General features: G+C 47.5%; 1 protein-coding gene across 1 annotated transcript; it reads left to right on the top strand.

Moving 5' to 3' along the window:
• The first annotated feature begins 602 nt into the window (after positions 1 to 602).
• Positions 603 to 20,179, top strand: qvr (glycosylphosphatidylinositol-anchored protein quiver). The gene is made up of 4 exons (XM_084607809.1): positions 603 to 657; positions 12,808 to 12,858; positions 13,730 to 13,870; positions 19,875 to 20,179. The coding sequence occupies exons 1-4, from the start codon at positions 603 to 605 to the stop codon at positions 20,177 to 20,179; spliced, it is 552 nt and encodes a 183-aa protein (XP_084463935.1).
• Positions 20,180 to 20,603: the final 424 nt, after the last annotated feature.

Below are 20,603 nucleotides of genomic sequence, written 5' to 3'. Positions count from 1 at the left end.
CTTCACAAAACTGCATTTTTGACCTGCTCCTTTCTTAAATGCAGAGTTCACATAGACGCATTTTTTTTTTAATTCCCAATTAGCGCTACAGTCCTGTTTGCATAAACGTCATCACTTTTGGCGCATATTCTTTTAATTTTTGCTTTTACTACGCTGTCTTTCACGCTACAAGGTTTTAAGCGACTCGAGGATACCTCTTACAAAGTTTATAATTCACTTATATCGCACTCCTAAGTACGGGGAACCGATTGGTGGAGGAGAAGTAACAGCCAGAAGCACGCCGCTCCAGGTTAGCGACAACTCCTGCGCAGCCTGCCGTCTCCCCTAATAGAGCGTTCACCGACGCCTCTCCGGGCTCCGAGACTCCGCCGGTACGGCTCTGCGCCGACATGGGGCCGGCGGTGCGCGTCGCTTCGGTCGGGTCACGTGACGAGGCGCCGCTGCGCGAAAGGCACAGGGGGAGAAGCTAGCAGCAGCAGCAAGCAAGCAAGCAAGCAGGCAGCGAGGAGCAGCGCCAAGGCCGGCGGCCGCCCGATCCCGAGGCAGCCCTTTCGGCGAGCCCAGGGCACGAGCCCCCCGGCCCAGCTGCAACACGGCGGCGGATGGCAGCGCGCCCCAGGCGCATCGCGTCACCCGCATGGATTACCTGGGCCGCAGGTCAGTGACGCTACGTCGCTCGCCCCCGAACATCCCTGCGACAACCGAGGCTGCCTGCTCGGAGGAGTACCGACGTCCTCAGCCGCGGCTCTCTAGGCGTACGCACTATGAGGCTGGTCACTGCCAGCGCGAGAACTCCGTCGTTCTTAGTCTGGTGGAGCGCTCTCTTAGCACTTCCACTCGACAAGTCCCGAAGACAAAATCGACGCCTTTGCACCGGTTGTAGCGCGCTGCGGACGGCGGTAGGGGTTTAGAGTCAGGCGTCCCACACAGTACGAGCATCGAGTCGAAAGTGACGCTTCTCACCTTGACGAGGCGCGATATCCTACAAAACTTGTCCCAGTTTCACCGCTCTTATGCTTGTCTGTTTCCGTCGATCGTCATTTCTTTATACGTCACTCGATCGTCAACCTACAACGCAGGAAGCATAGGGATTGCGAGGGTAACGATCATTACTTTCTGAAGCCCGGTAGTGTATAGCCGTGATTTCTTCTGCGGCATTCGTTCCACTGTTTCAAGCGCTTGGCGGGCGGGCCCTGACCTAGAAACGCGTCGGAAGAAAAAAAACGTCGTTCTGCTCACAAAAGCGCGAGGCCAATTTTTCTGGCTACCGGTTCATTCAGGATTTGTCCCCTGCTGTAGTGAATATGCGGATAGCTGTGCAAAGGGGTGATAGCGCGCAGTGTAGCTAACCCACATCGAGCGCCGTGCACTTTCCCGGAGGCAGCGTGCTTGAGGCGAAGCCGTCGGTCGCGGACCAGCGCTGTTTTGACCCAACACGGACCGCTTTCGTGGCTTTCGCTGGCGCCGGGACTTGTCTTTGCCGTGACCTTCCTACAGGGTGCGAACGGGCTGGTCGTGCGAGCCTATGTCGAGTGATACACGTACCTTCCTTTCACCTCCTCCAGCGGAGCAGCAGTACAGAGGTGCGACGCCAAGGGGTGCGACAGATCTGTCGCAAATCAGTTGACGTGCTTGTTTTGTGTATCCTTATAGTTCTAGATAAGCGCGAAACGAACTGATAAGGACATTATGTTTACTCAACATTCGTGAACAATCGTCTGGGGTGCGCGTCTTTGACACTACACACAGAAATACTCATCGCTGGATGCATCGTTCGCCGGTGCATAGAAAGAGCTAGCCCTTTTCCGCGCCAATCGCAGTTAGTATCGCGTGTGCTTCTGCCATACCAAAGACGTCGTTAAGGACGATATTTTGGTGCTTGAAAGGCGTTTCTTTGCCCCGCAAACCTGGGCTGCGTTTTCCCGAGTCGTCAGATTTGTGTCACTGGTGAACGCATCGCTATTGCGGTATACCTCGACCAGGCTTCTCGCAGCTTGCCGCGTCGTTCTGTGATCCCTTTCCCGCCACCCCTCACCCCACCCTCATCTCCCGCGCTATTGGCGACTCGTTTTCTTCACACTCACTGGGGCGCGAATTTCTATCTTTGCAAAGCAAAAACACCCGTGCTTGGAACGCTGCTACTAACTGCTGTGTATGGGGAAGCGCTACTAGTATTCATCTGAATGCGGAGACTATTGTAGACTATGGTTATCAGCATTTCGGTATGCAGATGAATATTTCGTCTCTATTTAGGCCCATACCGGTCCTGTTCAACGCAATTAACCGTGAACATCTTCTCCTACCTTCCAAATTTCACCGCTCAGTATACATGCATTGCTCTAGTACTGTTTACATAACCTTGCCCCGCAAACTATGCCGGAGAGAAATCGGGACTAACCGGTAACTGGCGCTTGTGCTTAACGTTTAGAGACGCTCAAGCATTCCCGATCTGTTATAATGGGGTATCCCTGGTGTCTAAGTTGCTGGCAGCAATTATTTGGATCATACTTCAATATAACAGCAAACCGCGCAAGCTGCCAAAAGTTGGGATGACCAGGCTTTGAAACGGCGTATCTTGTCACAACAAAAAGTCTCAAGTGCGCTACGGAATAGCAAAAACCACCGGCTAACATTTCATCTCTGTTTTTCGGGTGTGCTAAACGGACACCGCTATTGTAACTATGTTTGAAAGCACCGTTAAGAGCATTTCATTATGTAGTAGAGAAAACATTGAGGAAGTGCGGTGAATAGTAGGACAGTTTAACCAGGGAGCTCGGTTAATTAAAAAAAAAAAAAGAGGTTATACTTGTAACGCTAAGTCGATTTTCTTCGAAAAGCTTCATACGCCAATTATGACACAGGCATTGTCATTGACAACAAAGAAAAATTGCGTGGTTTTGTTTCTAAGCGGTGTTTTCAACTGGAGTGGACAATAATCAAAGGCGAAGACAAAAGCAGATAAAAAGGTAGTTCGAATTAGCACAATGTCACGCATTGTGCTGATTTATTTTACGCTACGTGGAACTCATTTTATTTTATGCTACGTGGAACTCAATTGCTCACACTATAGCAGCACGATCGGCTGCTGATAACGCCCGTGAGGAGCCTTCTCGGCTTTTACCATAGACTCATATGCAAGAGCGTTGTCCTTCCCTTTTCCCACGCTTCCTCTTTCGAGTGTGTCGCGGTGTGGTTTGCGCATCCTCTTCGAGACCGCTTTCTTCTTCCCTTTGCCCTCCGCCACCTCCTCCTCCTCTCTTCGGGAAGGAGGCAGCAGCGGCGATCTTCCGCGAGCGTGGTGCTGGCGCTCGCCGGCATCATCGACTGGTCTGCACTTAGTCACGTGCTCTCCACTGCGACAGAAGAGAGGGGCGGGATTCTCCTCGCCTCTTCGACCGACGACAAAGCTGCTACCGCCGCTTCTGGTTGTCGCCCCCGGTTGTGCCTCTCGCCCCCTCACCTTCCTCTGAACCCTTTCTTCGTCATTTCTTCCCCAGTCTCCTCTCTGTCCGGTCTTCTCTTTTTTCCCTTTCACTTCTCAAGCTTGCATGATATCTTCATCGCGCTGCTGTCCCACTGTTCTCTCATGTTTCCTCCTTTTCTTCGAATACGTTTGTTTACGTTCGCTTTCGCCTCGTATATTTTGTCGGAGTCTGCTTGTTTTAATTTCTTTGCGCACTCAATCTTTGATTCCTTTCTTCTTTTTTTCCTTTCTATTCTTTTACCTGCGCTGTAATCGAACGTGCATTTGATTGTGCTCTTTTCTTGACCACCGTGTCGCCGCTACGCACGCTCGATAAAGACAATAACGGTGTGTTCAGCCAAGGAAGGCGATAAGTGCAACGAAGCTGTTTGACTGCATTGTGAATATGAAATAACCTAGCTGGAGATGAAAAACTGAAGGACATTAGAACAAATCACCCTACCGGTGGCAAGGCGTCTTCTGCTTTCCTTCCTCTTTCCCCCAGCACAGGGGAACAAACAGCTTTGTTTCCCCGTTAACCTTTTCCGCCTTTCCTCGTGCTTTGTTTTTATTTCGATTATTCAACGATCATTTTCTCGTGTCACCTTCACGCTGTACACCCCCTTCGCAAGATTGATGTCTGTTCATCAGTAACTGGGATAGTAGCAAAAATTCCTATCACTATACTCATAAGTTGAACAATAGGATTTCCCCCGATTTTCCCTTTTTCCTTTTTAACTCATTTCCGTTGCGACACTGTGCAAAAGCGAATGTATGAAGTGTATTAATTGAGATCAGACTTTATTCCCAAAATAGTGTACCATCAACTTCGTCTGGACGCTACGTTAATGAACGGCTTGTTTCGTGTCGTGACAACTTCGACTCACCCGAAAGAATGCAGTATAATCTATCTGAACGCCAAGTGTACACCGACAAGAGCGTGCACTATAAACGTCGTGTGAGGTCATTGATCTAAGTAATACTAACAGTGGAGTGTGCACCAAGTCATTTAGACTGATTTACGTAGCACAGATGTGAAAGGTAATTGTTATTTGTCTATTTCGACAGCAATTTCCTAGTCGAGAAACTTGAAAACTTCCCAGCACTTCATCATTATGCTTTATTTGCACAGTGAGCTTTGTCAGCCTATTCTTAGGACATTACACTTCACTTTTTATCTTCTGGCATTAGTCGCTCAATATCAGCCAAAATTCACTGGCGGCCTTTTTTCCTTGCCAGTTCCTTTACCGTTTTCTGCATCGATCTATATGGCCGAACTCGAGCGGCGGCGGCGCGTTCCACGGCCCACCATCGTCGCGCGAGTCCTGCCGTAACCCTTCTTATTTCATCTTGCTCTTGCCAGTTTCCCTCCTTTTCATTAAAGTGTCTCTCTTTCCACCGAAAAATGGGCAGCGAAGGCTAGAAGTAAAACATCCGACGAGCTTGATGACTTCTGCCCCGTGTAAAAAAAATGGCATGATAGCAGCGGCCAGAATAATACAGGCGGCAAAAGAAATGTTGCAACAAATGGAGGGGGAAATGCGCAGTTAGCACGAAGTATTGCTGATAATCAAAAATAAAATAAATGCATCATAACATCGCAAACTAGTTACGCAACTAAAAATGATAGGTAGACAATTAGCCAACAAAAGTCTACATTGTTGGCATTACTATAAAGCCAGCAAACTTTGTATACAACTTACGACGGCGGCTTCCGGTGAGCTCAAGTTCAATCGACTTACGTGGAGACAAAGAACAAACCAGGGAGGTATTTCGTATGTACAGATTGCTGAATACATTATGAAGCAGACGGAGACACTTTTTAAGCTCTGAGGGAACGCAGTAAATCAGCTTCTCAACAAGAGGCGCAGTATAGAAGGCGTATTCACAAATGTGTACAGTCTAGACACCGAATCTCGCGTTCCATTCGTAGCCGTCCGAAGGGATGCCGAGCTTAAATATATCCACAGACCTTATGAAACGAGTTATAAAAGTCACCATTTATTCTGAAAGAGATTTTTTTTTTTCAAGCGTGCGAGCACGAGATATAGTTGGATGTACACGATGCTTACAACGTGCAATTTGCGGCACGAGTGCGGAACAAATGAAACTGTCACCAGGAGCGCGAACTGTCAAGTGTTCAAGAAGTCGGGAAGAATTTTCATTTTTTATGAAGAAAAAGATGGCGCATGTCTTTCTCCATATATATAAGAATGGAAAATCTTCCTGACTTGGCGAACACTTGAAAATTCGCGCCCTGTGTTTCACTGTCATTTATTCAGCGTTCGGGCCGCAGAGTGTAGCGCGCTCTCATAATTTTTTTTTTTTCTCTTTCTTCCTTAGCCTGAGTGACATGTGCTTAAAAGCAGCCGTAATAAAGGCAATTGCTGCTTTTATTTATTTATTTATTTATTTATTTATTTATTTATTTATTTATTTATTTATTTATTTATTTATTTATTTATTTATTTATTTATTTATTTATTTATTTATTTATTTATTTATTTATTTATTTATTTATTTATTTATTTATTTAAATACTGCCGGTCTGTGTTAAAGGTTTCAGGTAGGAGAGGGGTACAGACATAATGACAGAACAAAAAGTACTTTGTAACATAGGTAGCAAGCGAACAGAATCAAAACCAGAGCACGAAGCACAATACAATATGGAGTGCGAAAAGGCACAGAATTGACAACGACGTACAGGGGTACAATGGGCCCTATATGCCTCATGCAGAGCTTGTAAAAATAAATTCATGGCTTCTTAATTGACAACGTCTGCGGGTAGTTCATTCCACTCAGCAGTAGTGTGGGGTAAGAACGAGTATTTAAAAGCATTAGTTTTACATGAAAACGTGGCAATTTTTTTTTTTTGAATTATACGAGCGTGTAAGGCGGCGAGATATGGGCACAACTGAAATTCCTTCCTGCCTTTTTATTTTATTGTGATAAAATAACTAAATAACTTTAATATTTCGCGATGTCCACGCATGGCCAGCTGTTAAAGTACTGCGGTTTGCATTAGGGTTTTTGGGAAAATGTTCCAACTGTAACAATTAAAGATAAGCCTGTCTGTTTTGCATTGTACATTTTCTATTTGAAGTTTGTTAGTTTCGGTCTAGATAGTCTTCACTGCCGCAGCATATTCCAATATTGGGCGAACAAATGTTTTGTAATCTAAAAGCTTTATTTCTTGAGCGCATTGTTCCATCATTCTTTCGAACGAAGTTCTTTTTATATGTGCTCGTTCCATCGAAGCTCAGAGGTGATATGAACTCCTAAGTACATGAAAGCGTATACACAGTCCCGCTGTGGTGGTGCAGTGGTTAGGGCTGTCGACTACTGTGCCCCAAGAATGCGGGATCGAATCCCGGCCACTGCGGCCGCTTTTCAATGGAGGCGAAGAGCAAGACGGCCGTGTGCTGTGCGATGTCAGTGCAGATTAAAACACCCAATGTGGTCGAAATTACTCCGGAGTCCTCCACTGAGGCGTCTCTCATAGCCTGAGTCGCTTTGGGACGTTAAACCCCACAAACCAACCAAAAGCATAGACAATCAAGAGAGGTTCGTTGGCTATGCGATATGTGAAACTTAAAGGACTTTTCTTTTTTACGTGTTAAGGTCATTGTTACGGTATTATTGGCATTCACAGTCATTTGTCACGTCCAGCACAAATTTTCTTTTGTAGTAAGAGAATCGCTTAAAAGAACTTGATCTTCAGGGCTAGAAATTTCTTGATAAATTAGGCAATTGTCTGCGAATAGTCGTATTTTACCATTCATGTTTTGAACTATGTCATTAATAAATACTAGAAAGAAAAGGGGGCCCAATACTGAGCTCTGCAGAATACTGGATTCCACTGGGGGAGTATCAGAAAGGACACCATCAACGACCACACTTTGACTTGTGTGCGAAAGATAGGCTTCAGTCCATGAGAGTAGGCACTCGAGTTTTAGTATAGGTTTTAACTTTTACAGTAATTTGTGATAGGACACACGATCGAACGCCTTCTCGGAATCAAGAAAGACGACATCAATCTTGACTGTACCTATCCCGTGCTGGCGCTAAATCGTGGACAGTCGCAATAAATTGTGTTATACCCCTGTCACACGAGCAAATTTAATGTAATTCGTGTCGAATGACATTAGCATCTAAAGTCATTATTCCCCTGCTACACGAGAAAATTTAATTACATTAGGTTCGAATGACATTCTTCATCGAATGAGTTTGGAAAACTCATTCGCATTCGATTGCGATCCGAATGTGTACTCTTGACGCCAGATACGCAGCAGAAACAAGTAACGTAGCAACATATTCTGCACACAGTGAAATTAAAAAATTATATTTGTAGAGTTTTGTTTTAAAACCTGGTAATTTATGTGTAACATTATTTGCACTGCTGGCTCTCGCGGAACGGCATTATTCTCGGACACAGCAGTGGTCCAGTCATGGCAGCGACTCACGATCATTTTTGGGCTCTCTGTTTCTTGGTGGCCGCATCTCCCCGTATGTTTATCTCGGAACTATTTAAAGTTGTGACTGAGATTCTCTCAGTCTGGCCGTCAATTACATACTCTACGTGTCTCCGTGCGTCTCCGCACTGTGTATCCGCGCTCCGCCATAGAGTAAGATATATACATGTTACTCTATGCTCCGCTGTGTTCAGCCATATTGTTTACATTTATCAAAATTGGGAGTGACTCGATACTTGGCCTGAATTTTTATGGCTAAAGTGCTACAGCGCAGCCAAAAGTAATGTTTTTTGCTTGAATTGTCGTACAGAAATGTTTTGATCAGCTTTAAAATGTTCCAGTGATTTCAAGCGCCTTTTATGCACACTGATGTTCATTAAGTGCAGTATTGTTTTTATAGCTGGTCGTAATTCCCACCATTTGCGAATGACACTATATTTTACCGTGTAGCACCGAAAGAAACCGAATGACATTCGATTCAAATTATATTAAATCTGCTCGTGTGACAGAGGTATTACTGTGGACAGACCGTGATGGAGCCCGTGCACGCTAACGGCTATCAAGGACATGGTTAATCCTCCTCGAAAAAGTTAGTTAAGTGTTTGTAGATGATGTGTTCAAGCAATTTCGCAGAAGTGCACGAAATAGAAATCGGCAGGTAAGAAGAAGGAGTCATTTTGTTTTGTTATTTAGAAATCGGGGGGATTTTTGTGATATTCCATTCACTCTGCAATTCTCAGCGTAATTTTCTAAGTAATAAAGTTAAGTATTTGGCGCACCATTCAGCGTATCGTACTAGAAAGGTTTTAGGTATTTCGTAAATCTCTGGCGACTTCTTTGTGTTTCAATTAAGCAGAAGAGCTAACACACTTTCCTCACTTATACAAAGTCAATGATTGATGGAAAATTGTCAAAAGAAGAAACTTGTGGCCTGCAGCCATCGTCATGTGGGAATACGTAGCTGACGGTAACGATTGAGCTCCTGCCTTTTTCTAACCTGTCGCGCATACACGTGCTGTCTGCAGAAAGGCCAAGCATTTATTTGTTTCGTGGCGCGAGATGTCACCAAAACTTGCTTGGATTAGAAACAAGACATTTTTTTCGTACCTAAAGTGTGGAAATAGTGTTTGGCCTTATTGATAGCGTTCCGTAACGACTGGCACAGCCCGGAAATCTCATCGGCAGTGGCCGACGAAACGGTTCGAGCGTTGCTGTCTCACTTTCTTCACTTTACGCCCCAGATGCGCAATATTTTTTATCATCCATGAATTGCGACTACGCAACATTTTCGGTTTTCTTGGCGGAAAATCATTTATGCGCCGCTGAACTAAGTTTTTGAAGAAGCCCCACATGTGTTCAACAGAGGTACTTTGTAATGTGTACAAGCAGAAAAAGGAAGGAAATGAACTGTGTAGTTAATCTCAAGTATCGACATCATTTGCACGTGAGAACATCAGGATAGGCTTCGCACCCATTTCACTGTCAGCAAACTTGAATTCACCGCATATATAGTTTTAGCTACCACAAGAAAGATCAACGGAGAGAAATGGGAGAGCTCTCTGTCCTCCATTGGGCATCTTTAGGCTGAATATGGCGATGATTATGGTAGCTGTAAACAGCATTAGCTTTACGGCTGACAGTGATATTGCTGTTTTTTGTTTTTTTTCGCCACTTTGCGGTATAATTTTATAGCTCAAATACTGCCTGAACAACAAACATTTCGTTACAGTTTAAGTCGAATTACTGGGTTATTTCACGTCTGTCGACGGGCAGAGCAAAATGCTCGGAGCATCAAGCGGAACAGCACCCTTTCGTTTTACATTATTTTTTTTTCTCACTGCCAACATCGCCTCGCTAAGTGCAGCCATAGGACGACCACGTGCAGCGATTATCACGTTAGATGCCAGCGCATGCAGTTGCGCGCACGCGCGAGCCAGACAGGTGCAACCGACGCGGGCCCTATAAACTCTCACGTAATCGTTCCCGGCAGAAATTAATGCCTCGAATGCAGGCTCGTAGCCGGCAGCCTATTTCGGGCCCCCGATCAGCCGTCGCGACTCGCCTTTCTCTTTCCTCATCCCCCTCTTCTGCGTGCCATCGCGAGCGCAGGAATAGCAGCCCAGATTGGCTCTCACGCTCCCATCAAGATGGGCTTTCGTTCGGGCGAGGCCTTTGAGAAAGTTGGAGGAGGGAATAAAGGGAGACTGCGGGATAGCTTACCGTCGTATTCGCTCAGCCCCCCACCCCTTCTTCATTTTTCTTCTCTCTCTACGTTTGGGCTCTCGCATTGCAAGATTGCTATACTGCATTTCGCAGGCATGCCGCGAAATTGGTGTCTTTCTTGCTGATCTTCGTGCACCTGTTGTCGTTGTACTCGTGACCATGTGGGTTATCTTTAAGATAAATGCATTTGGATAAAGCATCGAGAAGTGGGTGTAGTAAGTACAGGACGATGACGTCAGTTCGCTTCAAGTTTTCGTACCGAACGAAATCAAAAGAGCACGGACTTCCTTCTACCCTCCTCCTACACGCACGCTTTATCACTCACCTTAAAAACCGCACTTTCAAAACCACAAAGCTATCTTTGCTTCTCGCTCAGCTCATTATATTTAGGAAGTAAATGACGTCGCATGTAAAAGCAGAAAACGCCGACTTCATTGTCGTCATTGCGGCAAATGGGATTGGGGTAATGAAGACTTGTGAAAAAGTTTTGCTCATGGCTGTTAATAGCACAGCAATTTTTGTACCATGAACACCACGGAAAAATGGATTAACCTGAGCTCGAATGGTCGTGAACATGACCTGCTTAAAACTCACTGAACCGCTGCAATAACCACTCATTTGAGTTTGACCTTTCTTCGTATATATCAATCTTTTGATTTCCTTTTTTTATTTCGGCCGCTCTTTGTCATCCAGAAACATTTGCCCCTAGATATACACACAACAGGATTGAGGCGTTTTTGCAGTAAAATTTATTCATCATTATTTCTTGCCCTGCAAACTTTGCAGTTTTCCTTGCCAATCTGCACGTGCCTGTTTTGACTGAACATAGAGCCCGGCCGGGCCGGAGACGACTTGTTTCATTAGGGCGAGAAAAAAATATAGATTTATAAAAGGTGAAGGGAGGGAAAGTAATTTATTTATTGTCTCCGAGGATGACAGAGAGGCGCTATGGAGTGACTCAAATGAGAGTGGAGAGAAAGGACATGTAGATTTCGGTTGATGGAGGTTAAATTATCGCACGATTAGTCGTTTCCGAGAACGAAGAGTGTCTCATTAGGAGTCGTAAACGGAAAGTATAACCGCGCCGCTCTCTAAAATATTTATCTTCAAAATGTCCTTCCTTTGCATCTGCGTCTGTATTGTCCCATCTCGTGCCTCGCTCGTCAGCAGTTGTCAATTTTCTAAGAGATTTCCGCTGTGTTATCACGGTTCATGCCTTTTCCTTCCCGAATTTAAAAAGAGGAAGAGCGGAAGAGGTTGGGGAGGGAAAAAAAAACACAGTAAGCAGCTGAGTGGCAAACACATGGTCTTTCGCATTTTTATCCCCGTTCGCTCTTTTCACTTGTGCTTTTAATTTACTCCTCTGCACAGATCTGCCATTTTCCCTCGCTCTTCGATTATTTTCGTTTCATCGACGTCGTCAGGTTTTGATAAGCGGCGCCGGCTGACTGATCCGAAGCCATGCACGGCAACGGAAGGCTGCGCTAATTAATTAAGTTGGGAGCACAACTTGCTTCGTGAAGCACGATAAAGATTCGCGCTCTTAATTGTTCCCTTCCACCCTCCCTCACCTCTCCCTCTTTTTCCTAGGCCATCTGTTGCTCTTTTTTATTTTAGTATCTCTTAAAATTAATTCAATGAAGAAAGAAAGAAATACAGGGAGCAGTTGAAGAGGCGTAGGTTGTTCGCTTGGGTGGTCTGAGACCTCTTTTATATTTTTGTTCTCTTCCATCATAAGCGTGGAGCATTGCGAGGGTTATAGTTGCTGTCATTCAATCGAAGGCCCAGCTCAAACGCTGCGAACTTCCTAGCCGATCGTGAAAGCCAGTGTCACGCCATCATGTCATTCATGACAAGCTATTGAAAGGAGAGTCAGGCCAGTGATGAGCCAAGCTTGCGGACCGGAACAGGACATTTACCGTGATAACGTTAAACGCAAAAGTGTTATATCTCCTGCTCTCCGGAAAATCTGGCGTCGGCCTTGTCGGCGTTGTGAGCTAAAAATCCCAGACATAGCCATCGCCGGTGATACTGGCACCTGCCATGGCGATGTCTGCACCGCCGTGCACTGCCTGGTCCACCGTCTGGTCGTCGGGTTGTGTGACGTCACGAGACCACGTGACATGGACGAATTGGCAGGCGATGCCAACTCGGGCTTCGTATTTGATGGACGCGAACGAGGATTCTCAAGGGGAGCCGCTTATCCCTGACCAGTCTTACAAACGAAATTTCGTGCGACGTTTGACAAAACTTCTCATGAACTGAGGCTCACAATTAATTGACACCAGCTCTAGAAATGGTAGGCTTTTGTTAATTCACTCACCTAATACGAATTGTTGGTTTATTCGAACTGATGATTATTTAGTCCCTTCGACGTTTAAAAAAATTCCCGTTAATTATAGCAGTTTTCACAAAACCGGAATAAATTCGGTCCCCTCGAACCTAAATACTGAGGGCCGCTTCATGGCTTTCATTAAGCTGCGCAGTTTTGGTGGTGTAGCGCGGGTTTGCTTCTCGCCTCTTCTTTTCCTTGCCCCCTCTCTTTCTCTTTCTCTCTCTCTCTTTGCTTTTTATACCTTTCTCGATGACCCTCGTGGGGATGCCGCAGCTGACTCTCGTGTCGCCATTGTTCTTTCTCTTTCATTACAGCTTCGCTTTTCGCGACGTTTACTTGCGTCCTGGCCGAAGAAGAGTGCCTGAGTGAGTTGTTCTTTCCACTTTCTCTTGTTATTCTCTCTCCCACTTGTGTCTCGTATGTCGCCGCTCTCCAAGCGGGAAGTAAGTGGGTTTTGGCCCCAGCGATCAGGCTGGCGCTCCCGAGCTTGTAAGGGGACGCGGAAGCCTAGTGCACTCTCGAGCAATGAATGAGAGTGTTCGGGTTTTTTCGAGATAGTTGGGAGTCAGTGGGCTTTTGACGACTCTCGGCACATAGAGTTTTGCGCGTATTCTTTTCTTTTGTTTAATTATTGTGCGCACAGCAACAGATCGAGAGGCTAGTAGAAACGCTTAAATCGCAGATAATAGCTGTCCCACTTAAAGCTGCTGCAGCGAAAGCTATTTCGAACAGGCCGAGTTTTGCCGACACTTCCACCGCATTACGCTTGTATGGTTGTAGTTTCCTGCTGGGCGCCCAGGTGAAACTGCAGCGCGGACCACGAACCGCAGATGATCTCTTACTTTGACAACTTATGATGCTTTACTTGCGACTTTAAATGCTTTCTAATGAAATTATAAGCTGTGAAGCGAGAGCTTTGCTACGTCATGTATCAGCCAAGGTCAGCCTGTCAGGCCGCTTGACCTTCAATAAGCCAGAGATCACAATGCGGCTATGCAGCTTAGCCATGATGCCATCTATGGTGTGCCACATCTTGATATTTTACCTTGAACTTTGACGGAAGATACAGCAGCACGTGTTTCCTCTTGTAGTTGACGGCATCCTCGACTCCATATTCTCGGCAGAAAAAGGTGGTCGCAACTGAGAGGAGGGGAAATTATTTCTCCTCTGCTTGTCTTCTATTTTGTTATATCGCTCGTTCCGTCTTAACCATGGCGTCTTATTCTAACCGCGCAGACTCCCGCATCCAGTGCTACGACTGCAATTCGGAACAGGAGCCCCGCTGCCGGGACCCCTTCAACCACAGCGAGGAGAACCTTCCCACGCTGCGAGAGTGCCAGGGCTGCTGCGTCAAGATCGTCAAGAGGCACGGGAAACGTACGTTCTTCGCCTTGGTTCCATCACACACTTGCTACGCAGTAACTTTGCGAGGACGGTGGCATATGAACTCGATACTCACACCTCTACCTGGGCTTGACCATGATGCGGACAGAGAAGTGCCTATTAAGAACGTTGACGTCGAGTTGATGCACCACTAACCGCACTCATTTAGCAGTCAAACCGTTCGCCTACAGCTGTTCGAAGGCGCAGTTCCTGAGCGGTGGCTCTATTCACTAAAACAGACGCTTGGGCGAGTTGGTCTGCACTCAAGAGCTATTTAGCTGTCATACGGACAAGAATGTTCGAATATACTGGAATGTTTGTATAGTGCATGGTACTCGATTTTCTGAACCTAAACTTCCTAAACATAAGAAAGAACAGGAGTTTGGATAGAAGAAGCAGTATCAACAACGGAGCATGAAGTCATATACTCTTGCTCACACGACAATAGACCATACCAAATAGACCCCCCCCCCCCCCCCTTTGGCCGTCTACTGTTCGCTGTAAGCTTGTGTGCACCACACCCTGCACACAGAATTTACCTGGCCGCAACATACGATACAGCAGATCTCTTAACTCTCGCAAGTAACCGATTCAAAGGTCTGAACAACTATATACCATCTTCCACGGTGTTCGAGGCACCTGCTCTGGCTTTTAAATGTAAACGCCCTCCAGTTTTCCCCTTACATCCGTAGAAAGTGACATTCGTTATTAACCGGCGCTCGGAATAAGGTGCGAACGTCGTCAAAAAGCCCCATATAGCTCATCTGGAAGATCGAGGCCACACCGGGCTCATCGTCGTCCGAGCACGCGCCGTCGCGCGGGCAGTAAGGCACGCACATACAAATCACACGGCTGATACAGGGAGAGAAATGTGACCCGCCTAACTCGCGCAGTCAGAAGACGGGCTCTGAAACGTGATAACTCTCGCCTGGCCAGCTCTCTTTTCTCATTAGGGTTCGAGGCCTGGTACGGGAGCGGCCCCGCCTTTGGCGCTCTGCTTAGGCGAGGCCGGCGGTTGTGACCGCTGTTGCAGAGTGCGCTCTGGCGCTAACCGCGGCTCGGCCAGCCGTGACCAGCGCAGCGGGCCTGACCCGGTAAATGCGGCCCGGAGCTCCCCAGGCGCGTTCTGGCGGCTCTGAGAAGTACGCGTTCGAGCGAAACAGTCACGTGTTCGGCGGTCTCTCACCCGCTGGCCTGTGCTTCTTTTGCAGCATTCACAGGAGGCAGAGAGAAAGGGGGCTGCCACACGTGCGTGCGCGTTAGTTAAGTGCGGTGCTCTTTGCGGTTTCAGCGCAACCTTCGTGGCTCACCGTTTGGTCATCGTGCGACCTCGCTTTCCCCCGGTCACGTTGCATGCAGTGCGGAGACCGCGTGCGGGTTGCTTTTGATGAGCTAGTGGCGACAAACAGGCTTCGCGGCCCTCTTGTTGTTTGTTCGGAGCTAAACGCCGGTGAAGTTTCGGGTAAAGCTCGTACAGACCTTTCCATCGGATGCACACGGAAATGACAACAGCTGTTGTTTGAACTCGCGAACGGGCGCCGAAAGCTCGCCCTACCGATTTTACTGCGCATGTGTCGGATGTACACAGCAGTCCAACGATCGCCATGACGACGCACGGAAAGCGCATTAGAGGCAGATTGGTGCATAAAGCCCACAGTTGTTCATTTGGACGAAGCTGTGCCCACAATCAAACGAGGGCAACATATATGCTGTGAGAATAGTAAGGGAGCTGTTACTCATTGGCATCCACCTAAATCCAGTCATATGGCTACAAAGGAAAGCAATACAGCTTTCTCAGAAACCTCGTAGTTACAGAAAAATTCGTCCTGGTCCGGGCTCGAACCCGGGACGACCACCTGATACCTCCGACTAACACCCTTCCCACTTCCAGTTATTTTTCAATTCGCTCTCGCATTATAGTCTGCTAGCCTTCCTGGTTAGCTCAGTTGGCAGAGCGACTGCCCCGGACAATGCTCGGGTTCGAACTCCGGACCAAAACGAATTTTTCTTTAACTACAGAGTTTCTGAGAAAGCTGCACAGCTTTCCTTCGTAGCCGTATGGCTGTTAGGCGGATGTGAATCAGTAATATCTCCCTTATTACAAATTCTTCTCCACCTTGCAGGATTCCCCCTAAACTTTGGACTAAAGCTGAGAGAGACCAGCTTGCGCAGTGATTGCGTATATATTATACATAATTACATCAACCTAGAAACGAAGTTTTAAATATATATATATATATATATAAAAGTACCATGAGCTACTAGAGAGCTTGTGGTGAGGGAGAGCAACGACAGTTCGCTGAACATCGGTCATAGCTTGAAGGGCCATTCGAAGGCTGCCGTACTGGATTGTTGCTTCGTAAAGACCGCCTTAATGTATTGTTGTTACATGCAGTAAGCTGTTAAAGGCACGTTTTCGTTCTTGCGGTTTCAGCGTAGCACCGCGCTACTGTTATACTGGTCACCATGCACTGACGTCTCTGATATGATGTCATTACAATGAGTCATGGCAATGTACCACGCCGAGTTATCGGAAAACAGTGATGTCACAAGTGATAGCCTAGTGACATGCAGGCTTCGTACCGCAGAAAAAGATCAATAGTAGCAAATACAGAAATATTTACAGTTCATCAAACTGCGGTCCCTGTATCTTGCCTTGCGCAGTTGCAGCCGCTCTCTTAAAAATGTTTGTAAGGGGAAAAAACATTTAAAAACACATTTTCAGTTTTCTCTGAGACAGACAGCTTCGCCATTTATAAATGGACAGTGTCCTTTCGAACGTATTTCCCAAAACAAAAACTGCTTATGCAACCGCGCCTCTCTCAGATTGCGTTAGTTACGTATCTTCCACTTAATTTAAACCTGACTTATCGGCTGTTACTGTTTTCGGAAATTTTTAATATCAATCGTAAATATTCGTAGCAAAAGCTTGCGTAATATTCATTTTGAAGTTGCAGTTATAATTGTGATACAGTTCCAATTTCAGCCGCGATGGAGTAACAGCGATGACGGGCTCGCTGTCGTCACTCAGATGCTCTGTGTTTTGGTGGCCTGACTTCGCATTGCAAACGGGTTCATAATCTGTTGTTTACGGCGCCCTGCCGCGTTGCCTCAGTGGCTAGGACGCTCGAGTGCTGAACTCAAGGATGCGGGATTTAATTTCGGCCGCGGCGGCCGCTTCTCTATGGAGGCGAAAAGAAAGGCGCTGCCCGTGTGTTGTCGAAGTCAGTGCACGTTAAATAACCTCAGGTGGTCAAAATATCCGCAGCCCTCCACTACGGCGTCCTTCGCAACCTGAGTCACAGTGTCAGCCACTGAAGGCTGACTAGGAGTTAAACCTCGATGTTGGTCTGAGCTGAGAAGCTCGGTACAGAGGGCGCCAGTCTTTGACTGCCGCGGTCCTGGTGGCAGTTCCTGGCCCTACGGGGTTGGGACGGTGGGCCAACGCCGCTCGCGGCCAGGGCTAGCCAGCCACCGAATTTTTATCTGTTGTAGGCCGTCATTGCACCCGCCACCGCTTCAGTGGTGGTGGACGACGGCCGTTGTTGCGTCGCGCGTCTTTCTCTCCCTCTCCTTTTTTTCCTTCTCTATTTTTTCTTCTGTCCGCACGAGGCAGCGGAGGTGGCTCAGCTACAGAGCCAGTAGCAGGCCCGTGCATTTTCTTTTCCTTCTTCCTACAGCCACAACAACAACAACAACAACAAGCTCGGCCTCCCACTGCGATTGGGTAGAGAGCTGCAGACTCTCTTGTGGTTTTCTTGTTTACATGAGTGTAAGATGCGTGATATGTCTGCCATTCGGAAAGCTGTTCCGAGCCACCGATCGTAATACGCCGCCATGTAAGACAGCGCAATGGCAACGCTCGCAAGCTGTCCCAGAAGTAAGCAGGTAGCGAACGCTTTTCTTCCGCAAAGTGTTCCTGGTCGTTGTCGTTGGTGCGACGACTGTGATGCATCCTCGGCGGCGGCGACGAAGCGCTTCGCCGCCCAAGGAGACTCGACGCCAGCGGCGTACCAGAATAGAAGGGCATGCCTCTCCAGATCTGCGACTTTGGCCCTGGGTCTCCTTCATTTAGCGGTGGCAGAGGGCTACAGCAAAAGATGAGGCTAAAAACAAACACCCCCTCACCACTGGGAGCGTTCTCTCGCGTGCCTGTGTTGGTGTGTGGCCTGGCGTACCAAGTCGCTTGCGGAAGGTTAGCGATGGGTTTAGCAACTTTCCTCGTTTGCAACGCATCATCATCGGCCGTCAACCCTGTCGACCTCTCTCTTATACCTCACCTGTGTGGATGCCCCTCTCGTGTGTCAGGCAAAATAACCCTCTAAGCGGAGCGCGCATGTGACATCCCGCGTGACCCTCCCCTCCAACACTCTTCCCCACTTACAAATGCTCCAAAGCTCTGGCTTACGTAGGTGCAGCTGGTCTTATTTTAGTGCCGCAATTCACGCATCGCGCCAAAAGAGAGGGGCGTGTTTACATGTGTTTTAGGTACACGCGTGCCGCCGAGAGCACGGAATAAGGTCGACGTATTTAGCCCGCGCACAAAGTGTCCATTCAACGGCTCTGTCTTCTTTCCCGCTATGACTGCGGGCTCAACCACAAGGAAAAAGGGTTCGAGCAGGAGAAAACTGCTATTTACACGAAGGGGAGGCCATAATGGATTTAGCAAGAAGAAATCGCGTTAGCTCACTGCCTGCTAGGAGCGGCCTGGAAACACCTTTCCTGTTTAGCCGACTGTTTATAAGTAGCTGCGACTGTCGCCACTTGCCTCGTATTACCAGCCACATATCGAATCTCTTTACGCTTTACCTTCAAGCTTTCTTACGAATGGAAAGTTTTGATAGTTGATCTGCGTAGTGATGGTTAGTTTGTGGCTTATAAAGCGCTGCAGCACCTACTGCAGCCACATGTCACTCTACCAGCAGCGATGGTTTCGTCTTTCAGAAAGCGTTACATGACAATGCAAAAGCAGCAAGAGTACCAAAGGAACAAAAGAAATCGTTTACTATAGATGTTAAGGGACACGCAGCTGTGCAGTGGTGTGATGTTTTCAGGAGAAAAAAGAAGCAGAATTATGTTGTCTTTATCTTGCTGCATTTTAATTAAATTTTATTGTATTTTGCTTTATCTTTTGTTGTGATGGTAGGAAGCTGTATTCATCGCCACGTAGTAGTGAGGTTGTGTATACTGGGTATTTTCACAAGCGTTGTTGAAGCTCTCGATTCATCGTGACGATGCAGGATCCTTATTTCGTCCTGTTTCAGACGTTACAAGCTGCGCACAATAAGCGAGGACAGAACAAAGACAGATAAACTGCCTATTTGCAAAGAAGCCAGCAAAATAAATTGTTCTGGATTGTTTTTAAATAATCCTCCCCTCCTCCCCTTGTACATGTTCAAGTGCATCGATCGACTTTAGGTTGTCACGCGTGTGGAGTTTCCTACAGCTAGCTTCTGCTGGTGAGTTCCGTGCCTTTCTCGTTCGTCTCGTGGAAGAAAAATCGCAAAAGGCGAGAGTTCTTAAGGAAGGCTAGATACAGTTTCGATGCATCCATCTTTTCCAATGCGGTCTTGGTACTCCAGGCGGCTTAGCTCCACTTTGTGACGTCGTGGTTCTCTGCAGTGTTGGCGGACCACGTGCTGATCTCAGAACAGCGCACTTTTCTGACATCAGCGACAAAGAGCCAGCATGTCAGTGATGAAAGACCGCGGATAGAATGCGGAAGTTATTTTTTGAGAGTGATGAACTTTCAGTCTTGAAGGAGACGTAGAGGACAGTCTAGCGACCGCTTGAATCTCCAGGAGGTGCCCTCCTCGTCCGCTAGGACGCCAACGTTGCGGTCAGAAAGCAATTTCTCTCTTCGCAACTGAAGCGCCGCATGCGGAAGGCATCTCTCACTGTCTGACCTTGAGTTCAGTTTGATAAATTTGCCCATATTTTGCTTGAAAAGCGAATTGTCGTCCGCATCGTTGACCTCTTGTTTCGTTACATGGTGCAGACGACCAGGAGGTGCGGCGTACGTGCACGGAGCGGCTGCAGATCAACATGTTTCTAGTGGACCACGTGTGTATGTACGAGTCAGGCGGCGGCGGCCACATGTGTTTCTGTGAGAGTGACGCCTGCAACGCCGCCTCGCCTCCGCCCACCACTGGCGCCGCCACCACCGGCGCAGTGCTCCTGTTGCTTCCGCTGCTGCTGGCGCTGGCTCAGCGGCTGATGATGATAATGACGACAACAACGACGACGGCCGCGCCCGGTCGCCTGTCTCCAACCCCGGAGGCGGCAAGACTGAGGACATCCTAGGACCCGGCAGCGTCGCATAGGAGGCGACTGAATTCGCACCATCAGAAAAACCGGCCACATACACGCACCACTAACAAACACACACACACACACACATACGCAAACATCGGCGCGATTCCTCCAGCGAGCCGGAGAAGAGAAGGGGCTTGCTCCACCGTCCACTAGATGAAGACGACGTCCTCGGGACATCGTCCCTTCTTCATCCGCCGTCAGTGCACACTGCGTAACTTGGTTCGTTGCTGCTGCGTGGCAAGTGTGTTGCGATGGTGAGACATCGCGCCCAGGAAAGCGACCTGTCCATCCAACGACAGCAACGAGGAATGGTGTGTCTCAAGCAAGTTACAGCGTCACACACGTGACGGCTGCGACCCCAAGCCGGAGTCAGGAATTGCGGCTGCTTCTCCAATGGTCGCCGTCGTCGTCA

The sequence above is a fragment of the Amblyomma maculatum genome, chromosome 6, assembly GCF_055883805.1.
Source record: "Amblyomma maculatum isolate TAMU_Amacu chromosome 6, ASM5588380v1, whole genome shotgun sequence".
NCBI lineage: Eukaryota > Metazoa > Arthropoda > Arachnida > Ixodida > Ixodidae > Amblyomma > Amblyomma maculatum.
Note: the sequence above shows the minus strand (reverse complement) of the source record. Positions and strands in the feature narration are given on the sequence as shown.